The sequence below is a fragment of the Pezoporus wallicus genome, unplaced genomic scaffold (genome assembly GCF_028554395.1).
Source record: "Pezoporus wallicus isolate ANWC-B61680 ecotype Strahan unplaced genomic scaffold, APGP_CSIRO_Pwel_v1 contig_2871, whole genome shotgun sequence".
In the NCBI taxonomy this organism is placed as follows: Eukaryota; Metazoa; Chordata; class Aves; order Psittaciformes; family Psittacidae; genus Pezoporus; species Pezoporus wallicus.
Window position 1 is genome coordinate 3,514,508 of NW_026640775.1, and position 22,693 is coordinate 3,537,200.

Sequence of the window (22,693 nt, forward strand, 5' to 3'; positions counted from 1 at the left end):
CAAAGTGACACTAAGTGCATTTGCTTCTGATATTTGTACTAATGTTGTATTTTAAAGACTATGAAAGAAGGGCTCTGAGTCAGTGTTCCCTCTGACACTAAAATGAGAGTCCTACCTGCAGATCCAACCTGCACTTGCAACATGTTATTCTGACCTTTGGTAACCTTTGTACAGAACAGATTACTTATCAGCATTTCATAAAACAATTATATGCCAGGCATTAGATGTCTCGTTTCAATCTACAGAATCATACCACGTATGCATTTCTTTGACAAACCACTTGTTTCTGTCACTTGTTGAATTTCACAGTACGATTTTTCACTATACTTCAGATATCCCTGAACTCCACTGGACCATCACCTGAACAGAAGTGTCTGCTAGGTTAGAGAGCAACATACATTACAAGAAGCACAGCTAAAAGGAGAAAGGAGCCTGTATGTTCGTATTTGCACAAGCACTGCAAAAACTGTGGACAAAAGGTAATACTACTAGCTCCTGTTCTTTGAAAAGCAAATACAAACTGTTAAATCAGATGCCCTTCACCAGGCAGGCTCCCAAACAGTCATGCCAACACCACCGAAGGCCACACGCAGGGCAGAGGTAGGCTTGGAGGAAGTGCTCGCAGTATCTCCAGTAGTACTGTCAACAGAAACTCTGGCTTTTGAAACCAGATTCTTATTCTGGATTTGGATGGAAGCTGCTGCTCTACTTGGTTACATGCGGGAACTTAATTGTCCTTAAATTACTTGAAATTAAAGACAGCAGTTGCACTCTTCACCTTCAAAGAGGTTTTAATTCAATCCATCCCACTAGACAATACATCTGTGCATATCCATTTTGGCATATTACTAATGTGTTTAATGGAAATAAACAAAGCCATGTGTTTTACGTTAAAACAAAGAGCATGATATCTTGGTTACAGGGCAATTAATAATTTCAGTGGAATTTTATTTCAGCCTAGTTATTAGCTTGTGGGTTATACACAAAATCACAAGATATTCCTTTTGTGTCCAAGATTTCTCCTGTATATTAGACGCACTGTTATTAATTTAGTCGGTAAGTTATTCAGATCCTATTAAGAAACTGTTTTGGGATGCTTCTGGTACTGAGAGTAGTGAGAGCCTTTTCAAACCTTTCACTTGTAAATAATTAATTTGACGCAATTTATTGCTACTATCATTTAATATACCCTCTTATATTTATGCAGGATGGCCACATAACTTAGGGTAGGTTATTATACCTCTAAAAGTCATCTGTAGTTCAAGGGTTTCTTTGTTACTGGGCACAAAGAAGAATATTAGACACTGTGTTAAATGCATAAATAGACTCAGCTGACTTAGCAAACATGTGACTAGCACACCACTGCTCAGAAATTTCTTGTAAAGTATAAGGTATGAAGCCAAAAAGGAAGTATAACGCAATATGTTCTTTAAAGTTAGAATGGAACATATGAGAAAGCAAACACAATGCAACATGACTTACTCTGTAACTAGTCTAACCAGAAAAAAATAATTATAGTCAGCTCCCCATTAATACTGGGTGGATTATCAAATTTGGAAATGAATTATGCTAAGGATGCACAACAGCTGCCTTGTTTTCAAACAGGCCAATTAAAGCTGGCAGGGCTTATTCACTCACACCCAGCAGCATCCAGGTTCAGCAGTGCTGCTTCCAGCCCCAAGCTAGTGCGGGGGAGTTGGGTGAAAAAGCACTTGGGCAAACCTGGAAGAATGGCATTGAGTACCTCCCATCCTGCAGCAAGCACAGTCCCCAGCTGCCATTTCATGCTGTGGTCCCTTCTGTCACATAAGCAAAGGCAGTCTGGGGAGAACCATACTCGACCAGCTGGTCACCAACAGATACTCCTGACCAGCCTTGAACAGGAACAAGACTCTCGCACGTAAAACCCCAAATTCAAGTTTGAAGATGCACCAATTTCTACGAAACTGCAGTTCTACTGGAAGATTTTACATCATTTTGCCAAGATATTCAGGCAACAGACAAATCTTGAGCTTACAGATCAATCCAAACTTTCTTCTTCTTTCCTTTAAAATTGTTCACTCTCTCTGAGATTTTTGGGCTACCTTCAGGCTTTTGCTGGAAGGAAGCACCATATTTTCTTAGAAACAGCACAATTAGTTCACATAATTGATTACCTCATACTCAACACTCAACTATGTATTAATTTCATTTGACACTGTTAATTCTAATTAATTTTATAAGCAGCATGTATCAATTTCATTTTGGCCATTCCAGGGGTTTTACCTTACATTTTCACATTCTAAGTGGCATTTATGTTAACATAATCATCTGTAGGTTACAGAACACACAAAAAAATTAATTGGCCTGCTTACTGGAAGTATTCTTCAGCTCAGTTCATACTGCTATGACAAGGTTTTTGAACATTCAGGTGATTGATTCTAGAAACTGTGCCTGCTGCTTCCTCATTCTCTTTCCATATATATAATGTTGCCATTAGATTTGACTTTGAAGAACAGCTATGAGAATGTTTTTCACTAGCAAGGCTTTTTGTAGCAACAGAGTACTGCATTCAGCACCTGGATTTAGAAGACAGGAGCTGAAGACACTAGCACAGGTTGCCCAGAGAAGCTGTGGCTGCCCCGTATCTGTCAGTGCTCAAAGTCAGGTTGGACGGTGCTTGGAGCAACCTGCTCTAATGGAAGGTGTCCCTGTCCATGGCAGGGGGTTGGAACTGGATCAGCTTTAAGATCCCTTCCAACCCAAACCATTCTGTGATTCTGTGATTTTAATTATTTTAGAAATATTGTTTGGAGTTACCAAGACAGAATAATTCTTGAGACCTGACAGAACCAGGTGACTGGAAAATTAATTGCAATTATCAATAATCCAAGGAAAAGGTAATTTCAAATATTAAAAGGCAAGATTTTTATTTTTATTTTTTAAATTAAAACCCACTTGGGTTGTATGGGGAAAGTTCAATAAAAATGCTTGATCACTGTAAATAAACAATCCACCAAGTTTATAGCTCTGTAACAAATGATACATAAAAGAATGACAGTGTCACCTTTCAGTAGTTACTGAAGTGCTTTTTGTTTTATTTAAATAGAACTAGTAGAACCTGTTCTGGAAATAGCCATCCTCAAGTTTGGAATGACAACAGGCTTCCACAGTTGAACCTTAGACTAAACAAAGTCATCAAAAGTCAGCAAGATAAGACCTTAAATGTTGTAGCCCTTGGGAAGGATGACAATGCAAAATAAAAACACAAACTGCCAATGTTTTCTTGGTGAAGGAAATACTTCAACCCAATGGGGAAGAGCTTTTGCTGAACTATTTCAGAACTAGAGGGGGAAAGACAAGGGCAGACTTGGAACAGAAGTATTTGGGAAGTATTCAAAAATGCCCTGAAGCTACTTTAACAGATAGCAGAAATCTGGCAAAGCATGGTCTTCTCTTCCACAGTGAATTTCAAATAATGTTTTCAAAATCTCTGAAGAAAGAAAAACAAGACTTTTACACAGATTGACAAAACTGGCTCAGAAACAGTCATGGATTCTGGAGTCTAATGGCCAACTAGTGCCTTATTTCATATTTTGTAGGAAAAAAAGTCCTTGATCTCTTTCCCATTCCAAAATTCTTTGAAAAAAAACATTATTATGAAAAAGCCATATTTATTTTTGTTTTCTTATTACATAAATATATACTGTCATACTTGGCATTTTCGGTATTAGCTGGTGATTTTTATTATGGTTCAGTGTCTTTATTCAGGCAGGAAAAGTGGACTGAACGTGAGAACTCTGTTCGGACTCAAGGGAATGGAACAGGGAGTCCAGCTTTGGGACCAGTGGAGCAGAATCATACCAAGGCAGGCTTGGCACATTGGGTTAAAGGTCCTCTCACGAGCTTCAGAAGCAATACCAATCAATGTCAGACACACAGAAATATCTTAGCCCAAATTACAGGGTTCAGCGGTCATTTCTTACACATAATTAAAGCAAATAATCATCCAGCTGATCTGAAAAACTTTCCTAAGGCCTCCCAAAGAGAAAAAAGTAAAAGCTGTATTAGCAAATCACCTTTCTTGCCATACAGAATGTTCACTAATGCTGACGAATATCAGAAGTGGAAATATCCACCGGAATTTAGATGCACAAAGCAGGCACCGACCATAATGGCAAAGCAGACCCATGTTAATGTTTGGGGTTCTTTTACAACCCAAGCTGTAAACTCTTTTTCTTCTTTTAAAAGAGGGCAGCAACTTGAGGTATCTGAAGACTGAAATCGCTTTGAAGGCAGGAACACCTTACCATTTTATACCTCGTATTTTTCTCTGCCTATTCTGTTATCAGGATTCTTCCTAAACTTTCCAGAAATGTTGTTTTTCTTTCTTAAATGGGATTCTAGTTTTGAGTATCTCCATTTTAGTCTCAAGCCATACTGGAACAACAAAAGCTACAGCCAACAAGCACAGAGCGACTGATCTGAAGATCAGTAAATCTGGACTTTTACAGAAACAGGCATCCAAAAGCAGCAGCCACCCTTCAAAGAGGTGAACATAATGAAGTACTCCTGCCTCAAGCAAGACTCTACTTACTTTGAAAACATTACCCTTCTTCAACTAAGCCTCTGAATTAATGTCCAAATGCTGAACTTATCTGACACAATTAAGACACCAGCGAGACGGTAATAAAAACATGGCTTTGTACATGAAGCACCAGTAACCCAAAATGCGTCCCTCCTAGCCCCCCAAGCGTAGGGATATGGCTGAGTGGGGATTGACCTGCCTGGGGCATTCTACGGCCCCGCAGTTCCCATTGTGGAACTGTCAGTAAAGAACGAATGCAGATGCCACAAATGAGGACTGCTCACAAGCCTAGGCTGAAAGCTGTGATCTTCCCCTCGTTTCCACCACATCCCACACCCAGGGAGGTCTCCCTCAGCTGAGGGGGGATCCCACAGCTCCAGCTGCACCCCGCTTCCCATCAGTCTACTGTCCCGTGGACGGAGGCAAGCGCACGGCTGCTGCAGGTCATTCCAGTCCTTGAGAAAGAGGGGCTGGTGCAGCCTCCACAAGGGACCTCCGTCCCCACGGTGAGGCCGCCGCGACACCGGCCAGGCCCGAGGCGCTAATGGCGGCAGGAAGCCTCCCCCCGCCCGCCACGCTCCCTCCCGCTGCCGGCCTTCCCCGTGACTCGCTTCCTCCGGCCGACGGGAACTGGGAGGAGTGAGCTGCCCCCACCCCGCCAGCGGAGCCACCCTGCCGCCGTGCCCCGTTGCCCGTGGAGGAGGGACGCCGCCGAGCCCCGCCGCCGGGGCGTGCCAGAGGGCGTCCGCCGCGCACCCAGCTCCCAGCGCCGGCTGCGCCGTCAGCGACAACATGCCCGCCGTCGACAAACTCCTCCTGGAGGAGGCTTTGCAGGACAGCCCGCAGGTAGCGGCCCGCTGCCAGGGGCGAGGCCGGGCGGGGGGCACAGCCCGCTGGGTCCGGCCGGGGCATCGGAGGGGTGACACCCCGGGAGGGTCGGGGAGCGGGGTGTCGACAGGCGGTGCAGGAGGGCGGGCTCCGGGCCGGCGGCGAAGTGGGTCAGGGTGATTTCGCCTGTCGGGATGCTGTGGAGCAGGTAAGCAGCACCCGTGTGGCGTCGGGGGAGGGCTTTTCTCTCCTACTGAGCATCTCCAAGGGAAATACAAGCTGTGTCTGCTGCTGGGGGCCTCCGGGGAGGACAGCTGTACCCCAGCGCAGGGGCATGGTGTGAGGAGGTCGGGGCACAGCACCCTTTGTCCTCGCCTCTCTTAGAGAAACTCCTCCTTTGGCTTTTTCCTCATGTGCCAGTGTCTTGGGTAGCTGTAAGAGTTGCCTTGAAGAGGTGAGGTGTGCTGCGGAAAGATAGGTGGGCATGGCTCGCAGCCCTGGCTTCCTCCGAAGTCCCCGAGGGAAAGGGTGGCTTCTGTTCTGTGAGTCACCTGGCCTTGATGACAGACGTGGGCTGAAGGAATGTCACCACCAGTGTGTGTACTCCTCCTCGCTCCCAAAGGAGGTAGTTCAGATACAGGGGCTTCCCATGAGGATAGATGAGGTGGATCCCATTAAAGATGACCTCCTGAAGGAGTCTGAGAAACGAGGAGAGGCGGTTGCCAGCCTTTCCTTCCTCACTGCAGGCAGGGAGGACCTTTCTCACCTGCACCTAGCCCCGTGTAGCGTCCCATGCCCCATCGCTTGGAATCATGATCTGACACAGCTGCAGAACAGACCCCTGACACAGCTGCAGAGACCCCAGAAGAGGACAGTGGATGCCCCGTAGCTGCAGTGAAGAACACGCCGTGTCAGGATGTATTGAGGGGGCAGAGAGGTATGAGGCCTCAAGAGCTGGGAAAGGAGTGTGGAAGGAGGGAAGTCGGGGTGGAATAGAGAAGGAAGGGGAAAAGGCAAGAGTGGAAATTGCACAGAAAGATGGGAGAGGCGCGCTTGAAGACATAGTGCAGACAGAAATACAAAATTGGCGATGCAGGGAAGGAAGAAGGGAGGACAGGGTAGTAGCTCCCAAGTAGCCCTGTGTTGTAATCCTAACTCATCTGATGATGGATGAGGAGGAGGAATGAATAGGTAAGATGCACAGCAGATTGCTGAAAGGTCCATCATGAGTCATTTTGAAGGAAACATTGGACATGGACCTGTCAGGACTTAATGAGTGTTCGGGCTCATCTTGATCACCTCTTCTTATCCTGATTTTCTACGGTTCTGTGAAGTCCCATCGTTGTAAGAACAGTTTTCATCCTCTGTTTGATATTGTGTATGTGGAATCATCCTTGGAGATTTTCAAAAAGAAAAAGTGTGAGTAACCTGATGTAATGTCAGACAGCCCTGCTTTGAGCAGGGGTTTGGACAAGGTGACCTGCAGAGTTCCCTGCCAGCCTGAATTGCTCTGTGTTCCAGCTTACCAAAATGTGCTAGATAACATTATTAAGAGAGGTTATTAACTTTTTTAGTTAATAACCTCTCCACTGCATTCTGGAGCTGAAGAACTTGACACACAGGATAAGTGAACTCCTGCACCTCTTCAGTCAACACTTCCTTCAATGATTAAAAATGTAACACTGGCTGACAGCAGCTGAACAATGCACTGAATTGAACCTGGAGGTCTTCATCTTTCTTCTGACCTGAAATTAGGATTGTTAACATCTCCTTTGTAATTACTAGAAATATCAGGCTCTGTATAAACCTGAATATTTGAAGGATGTTTTGATTTGATTTGTTCATTACTTTTTGTTAAAGTCCTGCAACTTTGGAAGGGAGGGGTGTTGTTTAATTTTTATACTGGCCCAGTGTTGCTAAAATCTATTTCTTTATTTATGGGGTAGTATTTTCCTCGGTCTTTTATATTTGTATTACTTTTTTATTGGGGAGAGCTTTACATATACAATGCAAAGGGTCTCTCTGTGGCCTGGGTGCTACGAAATGAAAGCAGAAAGGAAGTCTCTGTCCCACAGAAATTACAGCATAGCAGCTTGTGGGATTACTTCTATGTGAAGTGACCTGATTCTCCTCTGCTCTGTACAGTCACAGGATTGCAAACGGATGGTAAAACAAGGATATAACCTCACTTTGTGTAAACAATGTGAAGTATGTGAATTACATGCAAGTCAGAAGAGAATTAGGCCAAAGTTATTTCTTCATCAGCTTTCTGAAATTTGATTTCTCTCTCCCTAACAACATAGTACTTTTGCCTTGATTTATCTCCAAACACTGTTTGAAAAAGGCCATAAGAAGCACCTTTATTTTGAAGTGTTTGGCCACAAAATAGAAGAGAAATTTATGTAAGCAGTCATGCTAAAACCAAGAGAAGTACTTCCATGACAGCAGAAACTTTTTCCTGTGCTGCAAGAAGCTGAGAATAATGATGCTATTAATGAGGCCTCCTAAATGTTAGCTTAATATTTTGGCTACTGGTTTATTTCAGCAGCATTAGCTGCTATTCCAGAATTTCTCAAAACAGCAACAACTGAAATATACATGTGCTGGTATTTTCTTGCAGTAATTTGAAATGGTGTTCTTAAATGGAAAAATTTCCAAGAATAACTTCCAAACTACTTGAATCATTAATTGTTTTTATTATTTTTGAGCAATGTACTAATAACTGAGGCCAAGACTTTCAGAAATTATTTCCCAGAGTTCTTCTACCTTAATCCATATTTAGACATCTGAAGAACTGAATGTGCAAAAAGTGAGATTTAAGAATTTAGTTGTCATTCCTGTGTTTGGAAACCAGCATGCAGAAATATGTGATTTGTACCCTACTTTGGACAATTCCTTTATAACTTTTTAGCTTTGACTTGAGGTTTATGTTGGTAAACAGTGTGTTGAGTTTTATCGGTTTTGCCTTGCCTAAATTTATTTTTTTAACCATCTTCATACCCAATGCATTTTATGTACTGTTGTAACGCAAAACAAGGCAGATGAGCACTGTCAAGATGGAAGATAATTTGTTGACATTAGTTTTCCTTGTTTTAATTCATCATTGAAGGTAAAATATTTAAACCCAGGTATTTTTTAAAAGCAATATGTTTTTAATTACTGAAATAATGGCTTAGTGTGGAAAACTCTCAAAATCATGCCACTGTCCATGTGTTCTGCACAAAGGTCCCTTGTAAGTGGGTTCTTAGTATCCATTTCATTGACTTGGCCTTCTGTCCATTCTTCATTCTTTACATTCTCTTTATTTGAAAACAGTACTTCATATTACATATCTCTTTGCATGCTAAGATCTCAGACTAGTCTCCCAAATGCACTGACTGCCAGTGTTTCTAAGGTAGGAAGTATTGTAGCAGCATAACATGTTAGCAGACTGAAATGTTGAGAGCTTTAGAGTTACTCAAAAGTATGGAAGTACTCACGTGCAGTGTCTAGAACAGAACCCAATGGCTGACTCCCAAGTCATGACTTTTAACTGCTGAGCAACACTCATCTCTTAGCTTAGATCCTTCTTGGCAGAGACAAAATGATAGTTAATCATAGGCCAGGATTTTTTGAAGGATGCTTTGAGTTTTTCAGGACAAATATATAGTCTGGGCAGAGTTTTGCAGGAAGAATAAATGGCTTGGGGAAGTACATATGCCTTCTGTTAAAGTTCCCCTGCTATTTTAAGCTGTCTTAAATCTTGGAAATAAATTTCCCAGATTTGAACTTGGATGCTGCAGGTACATTAGAGATTCCTGTAATAGTAGGATAGATAAAGCACTTGCTCTGTGACAGGACTAATGTGATTATGAAAGTACTGGATTTTGTGTGCCCCTCACATAAGCAGATGAAACTGATTAATGTCATACAAGTTAGCTGTACAGCTGGAAAGACATCACTAGTTAGCATCAAATAGATCGGATTAACTAAAGTTAAGACTAAGGATGGATCATGACCTTGTTAAAGAGACAGCCTTCCCTCTTTCATTATTGTAATGATCTAGCAAGTTCTGGCACTCGTCATTATCCTGATTTGTTTCCCATCTCAAGAGCCGTGTCACTAACATAATTCTTTGTTCCTGATGATTCCACCAAAAAAAAAAAAATGAAGGGAATTCATGTCTTGAAGATACACAAGTCATTATGCTCTTTTTCCCTGCTGTTTGCTGACAAGGATGAGCTAGCAGAATGGAGAAAGTGCGGGGTATCCCTGAACGGGTGTATGCTTCTGCACCTGTTGTTCAGAGAAACATGCAGTTGTTTGGGCCAATTACATCAGCTAGGTTTGGCAGTGTCCCTTTAAGAGTTGCTCAAGACAGTTGAGAGTGAATAATACTGTGTAAATTATCTCATGGAAAGGGGTGCTTTTAATGCACTCTGACATTAGAGAAGTAAAGTGAGCAAGCAGTGGTGTTTGACCCAGAGTCCTTAACGTGGTTTGTATTTCTATAGTCAGCAGGTAGATATTCAGGATTTTTTTACACTCCTAATTTTGTTGGAAGGAATGGCTATTAACTGGAGAAACAAACTGGGAGTCAGGATTTGGCTGGAGCGTTTTATCACTTTGCTTCCTTATGCTTCAGTTTATCCATAATAGAAGGAATAATTTCTACATATTTTGAGATTCTGAATGAACAGAATTATGCAAAGTTTTAAAGACTTACTATTTCTGTTTGATTTGTATTTTTTTTGCTACCATCTATGTACAATTGTTTATGATTCTTTTTAATATTTTCACTCAGGACTAAAATCATTTGCTTTCTTTGTTTTGTTGAAGACTCGGTCTTTGCTCAGTGTATTTGAAGAAGATGCAGGAACCCTTACTGAATATACAAACCAGTTGCTTCAGGCAATGCAACGAGTCTATGGTGCTCAGGTAATTTGTCATTTGTATTTCTTTTGTTCGATGTGGAGAAGATAAATTGCTAGTATGATACTCTTATTTACATGGAGGTTGCCAAGTACCTGTACCTCTTGCGGTTAAGATGAGTTGCACAGGTGTTTTTGGTCTGATATCTCAGCCCTTTCTGCCTTGACATTCAGAAGAGTCATGCATGGAAAAAATCTTATTTTTTTGTCTGTCTCCAAACAATTAATGAAAGAAAAATTGTGATATGTCCTTACCTTCCCATACACTGGAAGGCCAGCCTTGACAAAATTGCTTGTCTGAATGTAGACACAATACACAGATAAGTATTAGTACTGACTTCAGGCATTTAACTTAGATGCTATGACTCACCATTTGGAAGGAACTGTCTATGTCTGTTGGTTACCAAGAATGTGTACACTCTAAGTCGTACTGAAGCCGAGTACCTGAAGTAGTCAGTGTGAAAAATACAGGAGCAGGAGCAGAGGGGAAAAAAAAACCCAAACCACTTTCTGAAGTATTTACATGACCTAGAGGACTAAATCCCTTTGAAAGTAAAACTTGTAAGGTAAATTATATCTAATGCTCTGAAAAATATTATTGTAAACCTGAGTGATTTTTCAGTGAAGCTAAGAACTAGGTATTTCAAAATACCCTGTCTAGGTCTTTAGAGATGTATACTATCTCATAGACTATTTTTTGCAGGTATTTATGTAAGTTAAATACCTGGGTTCCTTAGAAACAACAGCATTTTTATTCTTATACAAGTAAATCCAAGGACAAGGAGAGGTGAGAAGAAGAAGAATTTACTGGAAGACTTCAGTGCCCAATTCTTAGGTTATCAAGAATTAGTTGAGCTATAAAACTGTTGCAAGTGTATGTCCATTGGTGGGATTGTGCTTTTGGGTATTGGTAACATGACTTGGAAGAGACGTCTGTCCAGGATATCGCTACCCACACCCGAAAGATTTGGAGTGCTTCAGAGTTTTCATGTCCTGTGTTGTGTGCAAATGCAGAGCAATCAGAGCCTTACAACACATACTCAGAAGACAATACAGTGCGCATCCAGGGTCTGGAGAGGTGACATGGAATCAGCACTGAAAATCAGTGATGCGCATTTTGGTAGAGTCGCTGAGCTTTAAGAGTGGCAAGAGTGTGGGCGTGTTGGATTGCAGGAATCCGAGACCAAAGAACGGGTAGGATTGAAATGCATGAAAGAAGGAAATCAGAGGATAAATATGGTTTGATTACGAAGTGTCCAGTTTGTGGACTGCGTGCCCCTTTCCTCTGTTGATGCCTTTTTAGGATGGCATTTTAGGAAGTGGTTACTCTGGCCTGTAATTTGTGAAAAAATGCTTTGTTTGCTTCTGTTTGCCTCTTCCTTTTCATCTTGGTGTTTAGCCTTCTCCGCTTCTGTTGCCCTGCAGTTACTACATGTCCTCTTTTTTTCTCAGTGTCTCAGCGCATTTATCCATCTGTACTTTGCAGTCCTACTGAGTTTACTTCTTATTCCCAGCACTTCTTGGCCACTTTCTTCCTGCACATTTCCTCCTTTAGTCTGATCCAAATATTCGGTCACTTGTGAATATTGGATGTGTTCCTTGAAATACATCATCACAGTTTGATGCCATTTTGAGATGGGAGGTGCATAGTAGTTATTTAAAGTCAAGCTTTGTAAGGATGTGGAAGAGGGCACCCTGCACTACCACTGATCTACTGGTCAGTGTTGGGGACTTTACCAATGACACTCAACATTTAGTGTTCTTCATGGTGCTGCTTCTGCTATTTAAGTCTTTGGGAATCACTGTGTCTTGTGACTTCAGTTTGGCTTTATGTTCTCAGAATCCTGTAGTGGCACAAAAATGTCATTGCAGTAAGAAGAAAGCATTAAGTGTATCATATTAATTGTGTAAGCAGAAAAAAAAAAAACAGAAACTTTTTGTAATGCTTTAAAAAGTCTTTATTTTTGTATAGACCTAAAAGAATACACTGAAATTGGGACAAAATTCTGACTTTTTCTGAAATAAAAATGAAGGTAAATATTTAATTCAGCCATATACAGTGGTTAATTCCCAAGAGAATGTTAGCCAACAGGCTAACATTGATTTCTGACTAATTTTACAGAGCTTTGCAAATATCAGTTTATGGTTTCCAGGAGCCATTTATGAATATTTCAAAGGAAGACACACTTTCCAACTGAATTAACAATTAATTTTTGAGAGGCACATGCTATATGATTGCACTTGCTGTAGAAAGAGAAGTGTAATGGTGAATTGCAGACTGAACATCAATGGAGAGTTAAGAGAAATCTATATCTAATATTTCTTTGCTGTCTAATCACAACCTGAAAGAACAACTTTTGCCGATGATTGTTTGTGTTCGTAGGAGATACGTTGTCTGGCCTCAACAGCAGTATGTTAGGAAGTACTTGCTACCAACTTTTTTCATTTTGAGACAGGGCAAGACTTAATAGTGTAAAAGTTGAGAGTATTGAGAAGGCAGGTTCTGAATATTTTTAATTTCCTGACTTAAAATTTGTCTTTGCAAAGTCATTGTCATCCCCTGCTCTAATTTCCTTACCCATAAAATAGGAAATACAGTTACTGACCTACTTTGAGGCAATGACTGTAAAAATTACTGGAATCACAGTTGTGGCAGTCAGACAAAACACCAGTGGGTTATACCAGTCCACAGTAATGAAAAAAAGATTTTCTGGGGTAGCTTACTAGAAGTTTAGTGTTCCTTGTGATGAAAACTCAGATTTTCCTGTAATTCAAGCCACTGTAGCTCATGATGAGATAACAATAGTTGATGATTCTGAATAGATGCAATGCAAAGTCTCAGGGGAATAGCAATTAGTACCAACTGCATGCTGTTAATTATCCATGTGGATACATGCATATATTTGTCCCAAAACACTGCTTTCTGTGCAGAGCAGCAGTAAGCTTGCAAGTTGACAGCTTAAGCTGCTCTAAACACTTGGATCAGTGCCTTTGAAAGCAATGTGAGAAAGAGAAATTTCCACAGAGCTTTTTAAAACACTTGGAAAAGTAGGAACATTTTTGAACATTCCTCCCTCCCCCCCTTCAGTTTTTAAGCTATAGGTTTCTGCTAGGTGCTGGGAACCTGACTTTTCACACTTGCATGTATTTAAGCAGAGCTTCATTTTGCATGCCTCTAACTTTTTTTTATAAGAGTAGGGCAGTTGTTGGAATGGGTGTTCATTGGGATGGGCTTTAGTAAAAGGAAGTAGATGGAGTGACTTTGGAATGACTTGAAACTGCTTTTGTTCCAGGAGTGGAAGGTGGGATCTTGAGCATGGTATCACAGTGTGTAGCAGTGGATATGCTGCCTAGGCACCTGGAGCCAGTTCATGTGGAAGAGCTGGTAACACTGGGCTGCAGCTGTGTGATATACTGCTAGCAGATTGCCTTTGGGTGCAAAGCCCTTAATGTGTGACAAGCCCCTAGTTGCTGTGCAGGACCAGGACAGTGCTCTCGCCTCTTTGGGGGCCCACACCAGATGTACTGGGGTGGTGACTATTTTGCACATGGAGTTCTGTAGTGAAAAAGAGACTGCAGTGCTACAAGGCAGATGCAGTGTATGATGCTGCAATTAAGGAGAAGTCACAGGGACCAAATGTATGAGCTGTGCTCGAGGTGTAAGGTTTGATTGATCTGGCAAGCCTATGTGTGTAATTACAGTGAAGCATTTTTATATGTCTTCATCAAATAAACCACATCCGTGTGAGTACATATTGTACTTCCTGCTGTAGTTCTCTCATCTGTGCTATGGTTCCCTGAGGTAGTTACCACTTTAGTGGTCTTACAGAGGAAATCCGCCTTACAGAATTTATTCCCGTAGTCCTTCCTCGCAAGCAAGCCCTGATAATGCATCTGGCATTACTGCTGTCTGAGTTCTGTGAATGATGAATTCATTGTTCTGGACATCTTATTACCTGAGAATAGGCAATGCAGCAAGCAGAAGCTGATAGAAAACTTCATTTACTTCAATTGCATGCTGAGGCTTTTGCAGTGATGTATGAGCAAAGTGTGCCCAGTTCACATTTCTGATTTCCCACTGCCATAGCGAACTATTTTCAGAGCTTTGCCATCATCTCCAGTTCTCCATCACACTATAGAACTGGCTCAGCTGGGATCTCCACTTGAAATAAAATGCCATTTGGAAACTCAAGAGACTGTTGTGTCTCTACTGACTATTACAAGGGATAAACAGTTAAGTAGGTTAGAGGAAAATAAGATGCAGTATTTTGTCATTGGAAAGAGGTTTCATCTCATGATTCCTGACAAACCTGTCTAGGTACTAGAGCAGTGATGGCGAAAGAGGAATAAAAAGAAATTATGTTGCCTTTACCAGTATATCCAGAGAGAGAACAGCATGGGAATTGTGAAGTGTAGTTCTGTTCAGCATATTTATCCCTATGAACAGTTGTCTTGTGATTCCAGCGTCACAGGGGGGCAAAGCTGCAACAGCCTCTGGGGCTCACTGCCTCTTTATGTCCAGGCTTCCAAGGAAACACTTTACAATTATGGAATAGTCTTGGGTAATCTGCACCATATTACATGGATATCAGGACAGCTTGAATCTGTCCAGGACTATTTTAGGTGGTGATTAACACCAGTGTTACTTCTCTTCCCATATTCATGAAATCTCATGACTTTATTTTTTCTGCAGTACTGCTTGTTTCATCTTCCTGTGTATTGACTACCCTAGGCTGTAGCTAGGTGTCAAGGTCTCTAGGGCACACATGGATTTTATTATTATGTTGCATAGCTAACCCCAAGTGTTCAGACTTCTTCAATTAGTTCTTGCTAAACTAACAAGTAAACACTGATAGTTTTTCTTTTAATTGCTTTCTTTTCACATCTGAGGGAACAATTGTGTTATCTTTTCAAATTATAAAATATTTTTCCCAAAACCTCATGAAACAATACATTTTAAGTTAGCATTTTTGTAAACTTTCAGTTCCACTGTATAGGAAAAAACGCAGTAAGTTACAGTTGTCAGCACTGGCTTCTCTGAAATACTGTATATATTACTGTTCAATGTTCATTGTAATTTTTTACCCTATACCTTTGCACTTCCCGAGGCATATTCACCATATGCTGCTAACAGAGGTAAGCAGAGCATTATCACATGAGAACTAATGTATTTACAAAGCCATGGGAGTTGTTTTTAATACTGGTGATGAAGTTGTCACCACGCCTGGAAGCGAGTTTATGTTGCACTAAGCAGGATCTGGAGATTTGAGTACTACAAGGGGGCATAAATGTTTGGATGCTCTGCTGTTAGTAATTGTTTTCCAGGAAACTGAAGAGATTCTTTCCCTACTGAAACAACCATCCTACTATAGCTGCTTTTGCTGTTTTACAGCAGAGTTTTGACTAGTATCTTCTATTTCTTGAAGCTCGTAGCTGATCCTTGCTGAACTGTTCACATTTGTGAGGACTGAATGCCATGCTGTGAATCAGCAGCAGAGCAAGCCATATGTTAGCTTCATCTTATAAAGTGCTAGGCAGCCTGAGCACCCTGGTGAGACTTAGCTTCTCTCAACCTTGAGTTCATGTTTCCAAGCCATTTAATATGCAAACCTAAGCCTGTAGGACTGTAATATTTACTAGGTTGCTGAAGAATTCTATGACACGCATGTGTAGACAAGCTTCATAAAAGTAGATAAGCTTCATAAAACTGTTGTATCAAGACCCAGTTCTTTCTGTGCTGTGTCTGGTTTTGGAGGTAAATGTGTTTCCTAGTTCTGAAATGATGAGAAGGCTGCAACTACCTCTTTCAGCCACATGCAGTTTTCTCATTTATGGGGCATTTAGCTTTCCCAGATGCAAGCCCAATTTTACTACATACCATTCTGCATGTACAGTGCATGAATAAATACCTTTGCCAGTATCTTGCTTATTTATGTGAAGACAACTTTGTCAGTTCTGTGCCCTGGTTACTAGCAGAGTTTTTAAAATGCCAACTTTAGCCAGAGTGGGAAAGTAGCTTTGCAGGAAGCTTCATTATATTGGGATTGGAAATGGACATGTTGGAATAGTTGTCTGTCTTTAGATGTTAATTTATAGGCTCAACTTAATCCTTTACATGCCCTCAAATCTGGAGTCTGTTAGGTGACTGTCTACAGAAATCTCTTTGGACTTAAGTGTACTAGCCCTCAGTTTATTTTGGAAAAATACAAAGAAAGACCCTAAAAAGGGATGGACTGCCTCACACATAAATGATTAATAGCATGGAAATTTTATTAGGAACAAGTTATAGAAAAATTATACTCTCTTCTGATGATATGAACAGCTTGTTGAATAAAGGTCATAATGAAAAAGGTGAAATTGGCCCAGAAAAATCACATGCCTTTGTTCTGGCACTAGATCAGAAAATAACAGTTGGACATTTTCTTGCCGACTTATGTGGAGGCAGGGTAAGGTACTGAACTTAAGAATTAAGCAATGTGTTTTAATATGCTGGTTTTTAATTTCTGGTAGATTAATGCTATATTCCAGACATCACTTCCATTACCTTATCTATATGAACTGGTATTAGTGAACTTTATAAAAATTTATTCTTAGGGCTAGGTTAAAAAAGAAAAGCCGGCACATCTGTAATCATAACTGATTGCTTGATACTTGTTTGCATACAATCCTTCCTTCCTTCCTTCCTTCTGGTACACTTTTTTACAGTAATGCTGCAACAGTGTTTTCCCGGTTAGGTAAAATCATCTAATGAAAATTAATGTATTTGTGAGGCCTGGTACTAGTTAATTTTGCCTTCATATAGACTACTTGGATTTCTGTTCAGGATTTTACCGAGTTTCTGCCTGATATATCATCGCCTCAGAAGCTCTTCTGCTGCATAAATGCTTGATGAATTCTGAAGTGTTAAGGTAATGTGGAAGAGATGTGGAGCAGACAGTCAGGATTGCACTGTATTTTTTCTTTTGTTGTGGTATACTGAATTTCAGTCTCTTTAGGACAAGAGAATTGAATGTTGCCATATTCCATGGGAAAATGGCTTGTAAGTAGATTAAAACCTGTTAAAATAATTTGCCTAGGTTAAATGGATCTGTCTGAACCAATGCAAATAACTTTTTTAAGTCTTGGGACTGATTAGTAGCGGGAGGGAGGGGAGAAAGCTGATTAGGAAGAAATGAGAGGAGGATTAAGCCAAACTTTCCCAGATTTCCCAGTGTGCTTAGCAATGCAATATTACTACTAGGTCAGCAGAGCACTTTGCCTGCTTCCTGTTCCTTATGCAATGTGGCTGTTTCAGTTTGCTAGCTTAATCTGATTTGTTTACAGCTGTTGGTATGTGTGCTTGGTTTTTGTTTTGTTTTGTGTGTTTTCCTAGTGATACAATGAATGATTTTGTACTTCTAATGGGAGCAAAGGCTGGCAGAGGTTGGGAGGGAAGATGAAGGACTCAGATTAACTCTTCCGTATTGGCAGGGACTGAGTAACAAGTTTGTTTGTGGTGTTCTGTCAAAAAGAACCAAGCCTTTAAATGAAAAATGTGACCTGTTGGCATCAATGGGATATCAGTGAAGTGTGGAGCTGTTGTCCCAAAATCCCTAAGTAAATTTTGTGTCAGGCCCTTCCCTTACTTTGTTCCGTACCCAGAGTAGCATGCTTTGAATGTCTGCTTGGGGTCTATGTGTGATTCTTGTCACCTAATCATACACTTGATATAATGTTGTTAACTTAACACCTCTTTGCACTGCCCATCTTTGAACTGTCCCACACAGATGAATAATGATACTCTTTATTACTCCTTGGATATCGGGTGAGGAAATTGAGGATCTGATAGTCTTTAAAAACAAATTGGTATGAGCTTTGAGAATGGCTAATACAAAGGAATAGGATGCCTTTGGTGTCAGCCCATTATTCTAACTCTTCTTTTACTGTTAGCAAGCTTAAAGCAGAAGCATTTTTTTTCGGATTCAGAACAGACCACACAGTTGCAGACTTTACAGGAATAAGTCAACTGAAAAAAAAAAAGAAAAAAAGAGGCGTGTTTCTAATACTCACTTTATTTCAAAAGATTTATCTTGCCGTGACCCAGCTGTACAACTGACAGGTGTCTTCACAATTGTTGTATGAAGACTTGGTCTTCTTTCAGGCCTTGCTCAGCTCTGTCTTTGAGATTGTGTTTGTGAAAGAGATCCCGGGTCTGAGAACCCCTGCTTATTTTTGTGATCTTAAATTCATCTTCAGACCACCTACAGGCATTCAAAGAAACAAGCCCTACAGATGTCATCTGTCTGCATGCAAGGAGTCTCATCCTTCCCATCATCAGGTCATTGCTTGCTACCTCCCACTTTGAAGGTGCAAAGTCTCTCAGGTGTTCTTACAGCCTCGAAGCGTATAGGTCAGGCACATTCCTATCCTTGCCTGAGCCATTAACAAGGTTTGTTACCTTATTATAAGGCACAGCATCCTTTTCCATTCATGGGCTTGGAAATACTTAAATGCCAAGTGTTTGCATACAGCCTTTTTCACAAGAAAAACTACACAATCTGCACAACAAACTTGCAACTCTTACATGAGACCTTGGCATTATTATTTTATGTAAGTGCTCATTAGTAATTGGTCTGAGACAAGAAACAAGACTAATCCATCACTGTGAGGTGGGAACAGTCATGGGGTGCACATGATCTGAGTTTGGACCCAGATTAACTCGGTTCTGAGCCCTTGTTTGTACCTTGGAAGGCCTCTGCTCTCCCATCTCCCATAGTGTTTTAAGATGGTCAGAATGAGCTCACTCATCTTTTCCTGCCCTGTGTTCACATACAACTGCTGTTACCTAGGCTGTGGCTATGTCTCTGTTCTTTCTGAGCACTTGGGCTCACTTAAGACGCTGGCTAAATGTTTAGGCCTTGCTCTCTATAGTAACCCTTCTTCCAGGTACACCAAGGTGGTGCAGAAGCACCAGGCTGTAATGCAGTATGTCAGAGGTGGCTTCAGGCCAAAGTTAAGTGTGTTTGAGAATCTCTGGCCCAGATAACTAACTGCCATGCTCCACTTGCTCAGGACGACAAGGGACATTAAGAGAACACATAAACTCTGTCCCAGTTTTAATGGTTTTCTGTGCCAACCCCAGCATAAAAGGTGCTATTAAAGCAGCTCAGAGATTGCTCTGAGTTATACAGACTGCTAATGGCCTTTTGTATTTGGAGAAAGGAACAGATAATGTTAAGGTGTAAAATTAAATTAGAAGTGATTTTGTGAATTCCTGTGGAAGAAAAGGTTCTGACAGGTGTTAAGACAGATCCCAGTTCCCCCCTTTGCTTTTTTCTTTTATTCCAGTTCTAAGTAATTGATAACAAATTGGGGACAGAGGACTTGACATACTAGTGTTAGGAATACTCTGATTAAAGAGTGACATATCCAAATCCTTGTCTGTTTTTTCCAGCTCTTAAGCAAAATTAAATACCTTCCCTACAAGTCTTTCTTTACATAAGCATATCTTGAGGATGTATATACTGTCATTGGCAAGTTTAGCCATGAGAATACAGAACTATGTGCTGTTCTGTAGTCCTGTGTCAACTTAAAACACTGTCATTACATCAGTAGATTCCCTGAGTATGCATGTATTATATAAAGGCACATCTACTTGTTCTCTTCATTGCTGTAGATTTGGGGGAAAGTTGGTTAACCAACATGAAACATTTTTATGCTGCTATAACAGCTGACATGTTTGAGGTTGTTCTAGTTTTGTTATTTTGGTAGGTGGGAGGAAACCCAAAACTAAATCCCAAATCCTACCTCTAAATAAAGTAGTTGAACTGAAATTGTGTGTTTAGGTTTGAAACATACCTGTCACTGCTGCTTCTCTATGCAGGTGTTTTGGGACTAGTTTTCATACAGCTGAATCCTTGTGTAAGTAGTTGCAGATTCATTCAGGAAGCTGGTAGTTACAGCAGAGCTAAAGACCTTTCATTATTTCTACTAACATGTCACTTCTGTTTGCAGAATGAAATGTGTCTTGCCACACAACAGCTTTCAAAGCAGCTCCTTGCCTATGAAAAGCAGGTATGTTCAACATATGACTTTGATTTCTTTTCTGCCTCAGCACTTGCAAAGAAGTCTGTGTAAATAGTGTGGTTTCCAGAAGAGTTTAGGGCATTTGCTTTACTTGGTTTCATGTGAAGGCAGCTGTAAAATTGCCCAGGATGTTCAGGGAAGTTATGGCACTTCTGAGAATCTTAAAAAAAGGTGCAAAATGCGCATTACTAAATTTATGAAGTTGCAAACCTGTTTGTTCCCATTGTGTGACTGTGACTTTAAAATGAGTACAATAAGGATTAAACGTGCTGTCCAAAATCCAGTCATTTAAAACAGGAGGAGCAGGGTAAAAGAATATTTGAGTTGCTGTTTTCTGTATAGCTTTATCATTTATTGCATTTTGTAGGAGTATGTGTAGTAAAACACGTCGTATTTTATACTCATTTTACTGTTTTATGGACCAAATGCGTGTTTCTATTTTCAGCATTTTGCCTTAGGTAAAGGAGATGAAGAAGTGATATCCACCCTTCATTACTTTTCAAAAGTTGTGGATGAGGTAATTTGAATTGCCAATATTCTATTTCTACAATATAGAATACTAGTGGATTTTCTTTTGATCTTCAGCATTTTGCTTCTGAGCCTTTCCACTGAAGGCTAGGTTGTGCCTGGGTTTTATAGAATCATCTAATTGGGGATGAGGAAGTTTAATATCACCCTTCTATAATGGTAAGATGTGTTTCTGTGGCTTTGTCCCATATGCTGTCCTCAGAGCAAAGGTGAACCTCCTAAATAGGGAAATAGAAAAGAGGCTGAAACAGGACATGTCATCTAGTCTGGGGCCATTTTTTATTTAATTCCATTTTAAAATGACATTTATATATTTAAGTTTTAAACACTGCAGTTTGAGACAAAGCTTGACAAGGATCGGTGCAGAGCAGCAGTGAACTAGTAAAGTTGCAATTTAGTTGCTATGAGTGCAGAACATAGAGGTGTCTAGGGGAGGCTGCAGGAATGCCTGCTGGAGGTAGGTTAGGTCCTACAGCTGCATGCACCCAGCACTTCTACTTCCTGTAGGTTGCTGCCAAGTACTGGGAGTCTTCCTAAATGCTTTTGTTAAGACCTGCCCATGTAACATTTCAATATAGTCTTAGTATGTAGGTCCTTATTGCTTAAGTATCATTTGTCACATCACTCTCTCTATTGTGAGCAGGGCTGTGCCATCAGAAAAGTGTTCTTATTAGTCTACTGTGGGGCAAAAAGTAAGTTAAAAACTGTAGAGCCCATGGATAATTCTCAACAAGTTAGTGAGAAGAATCCCTAAGGCTTCTCCAACTGCGCATGGGCTCTTGGGGGATACTTGGAAAGAGCATTTGTTGTCACAAGTCTTGTACTTGTCTATATGAAGTATGAATACATCAAAACAAGAAGTTTCTCTTTCCCAGGCACAAGAGAACCATTTCATTTGGGAGCAGAAAGCTGAGAGCATATCTGTTCAGTTCTGTTGGTTACATTTTCCCTCACAAGAACCTGCTCCATTCCTCAGCCTGCTTTTCTGTGTGTTAGCTGCCCCCATACCAGTTTCTCAGTTTTCTGTTCTACAGGCATTGAATTGCCCTCATTTAGTTTTGTAGCATCTAGTGGGAAATAATGACTTCTTCCTTACCCACATAACCCTGTCTAGAGGACTAGTAGCATATCATGTCAGCCTGTTGCACACTCCTAGTTTGTAGTATGAGTTGCTCTAGCAGCGTGACTGTTAGTTATCCTGCCTGAACCCATCTGATATTCTTAGCAGTCCACTGCTGATGTGAGAGCCTTGCCTTCATACTAAACAGAATCACATGAGTGCTTTAAAATATATCTCGGTGTGCTTAATTTTAGAGAACAACACTTGCAAAAACAGGAACAGGAAACTGCTCAAAAGGTGAAATATTTGGGATCTTTCATTGTGGTTACCCCTTGTTGTGATTGTGTCCTGGGTAACTCTTATGAATGGAAAGAGATTCTAGTCATGGCAGTGGGACTGTAACTCTGTGGTATGAAGGCTAACAAAAACTGGTTAACAAAGGCTACTTAAAGTTTAAATCCTGTTGAGTTAAGCATTAGAATTAACGGCTAAGTGAACTGCCCTAATACAGTATGTGAGAATTGAAAAGAACCTTGGAAAACACCAGGCAGGAATTAAGCATTTAGGGGAAAATCCCAGTTTCTGTTGGATATCTTGAGAGATGTATTTTAAACACTGAAGTACATTGGAAGTACATGGGCAGATGTCCCTGCCCATGGCAGAGGGGGTTGGAACTAGATGATCTTAAGGTCCTTTCCAGCCCTAACTATTCTATGATTCTGTATCCTTTTTTTG

At 40.8% G+C, this 22,693-nt stretch overlaps 1 protein-coding gene across 2 annotated transcripts in view; it reads left to right on the forward strand.

The window, feature by feature from the left end:
- Positions 1-5,241: 5,241 nt before the first annotated feature.
- Positions 5,242-22,693, forward strand: part of APPL2 (adaptor protein, phosphotyrosine interacting with PH domain and leucine zipper 2) — a 35,875-nt gene continuing 18,423 nt past the window's right edge. The window contains exons 1-4 of one of the 2 annotated variants that reach the window (XM_057420555.1): positions 5,242-5,413; positions 10,214-10,312; positions 20,299-20,358; positions 20,816-20,887. In XM_057420555.1, coding sequence (XP_057276538.1) covers positions 5,360-5,413; positions 10,214-10,312; positions 20,299-20,358; positions 20,816-20,887 — 285 coding nt within the window. In that variant the 5' untranslated portion in view covers positions 5,242-5,359. The remainder of the gene's footprint in view (positions 5,414-10,213; positions 10,313-20,298; positions 20,359-20,815; positions 20,888-22,693) is intronic. The other variant, XM_057420556.1, reaches the window with a different exon arrangement.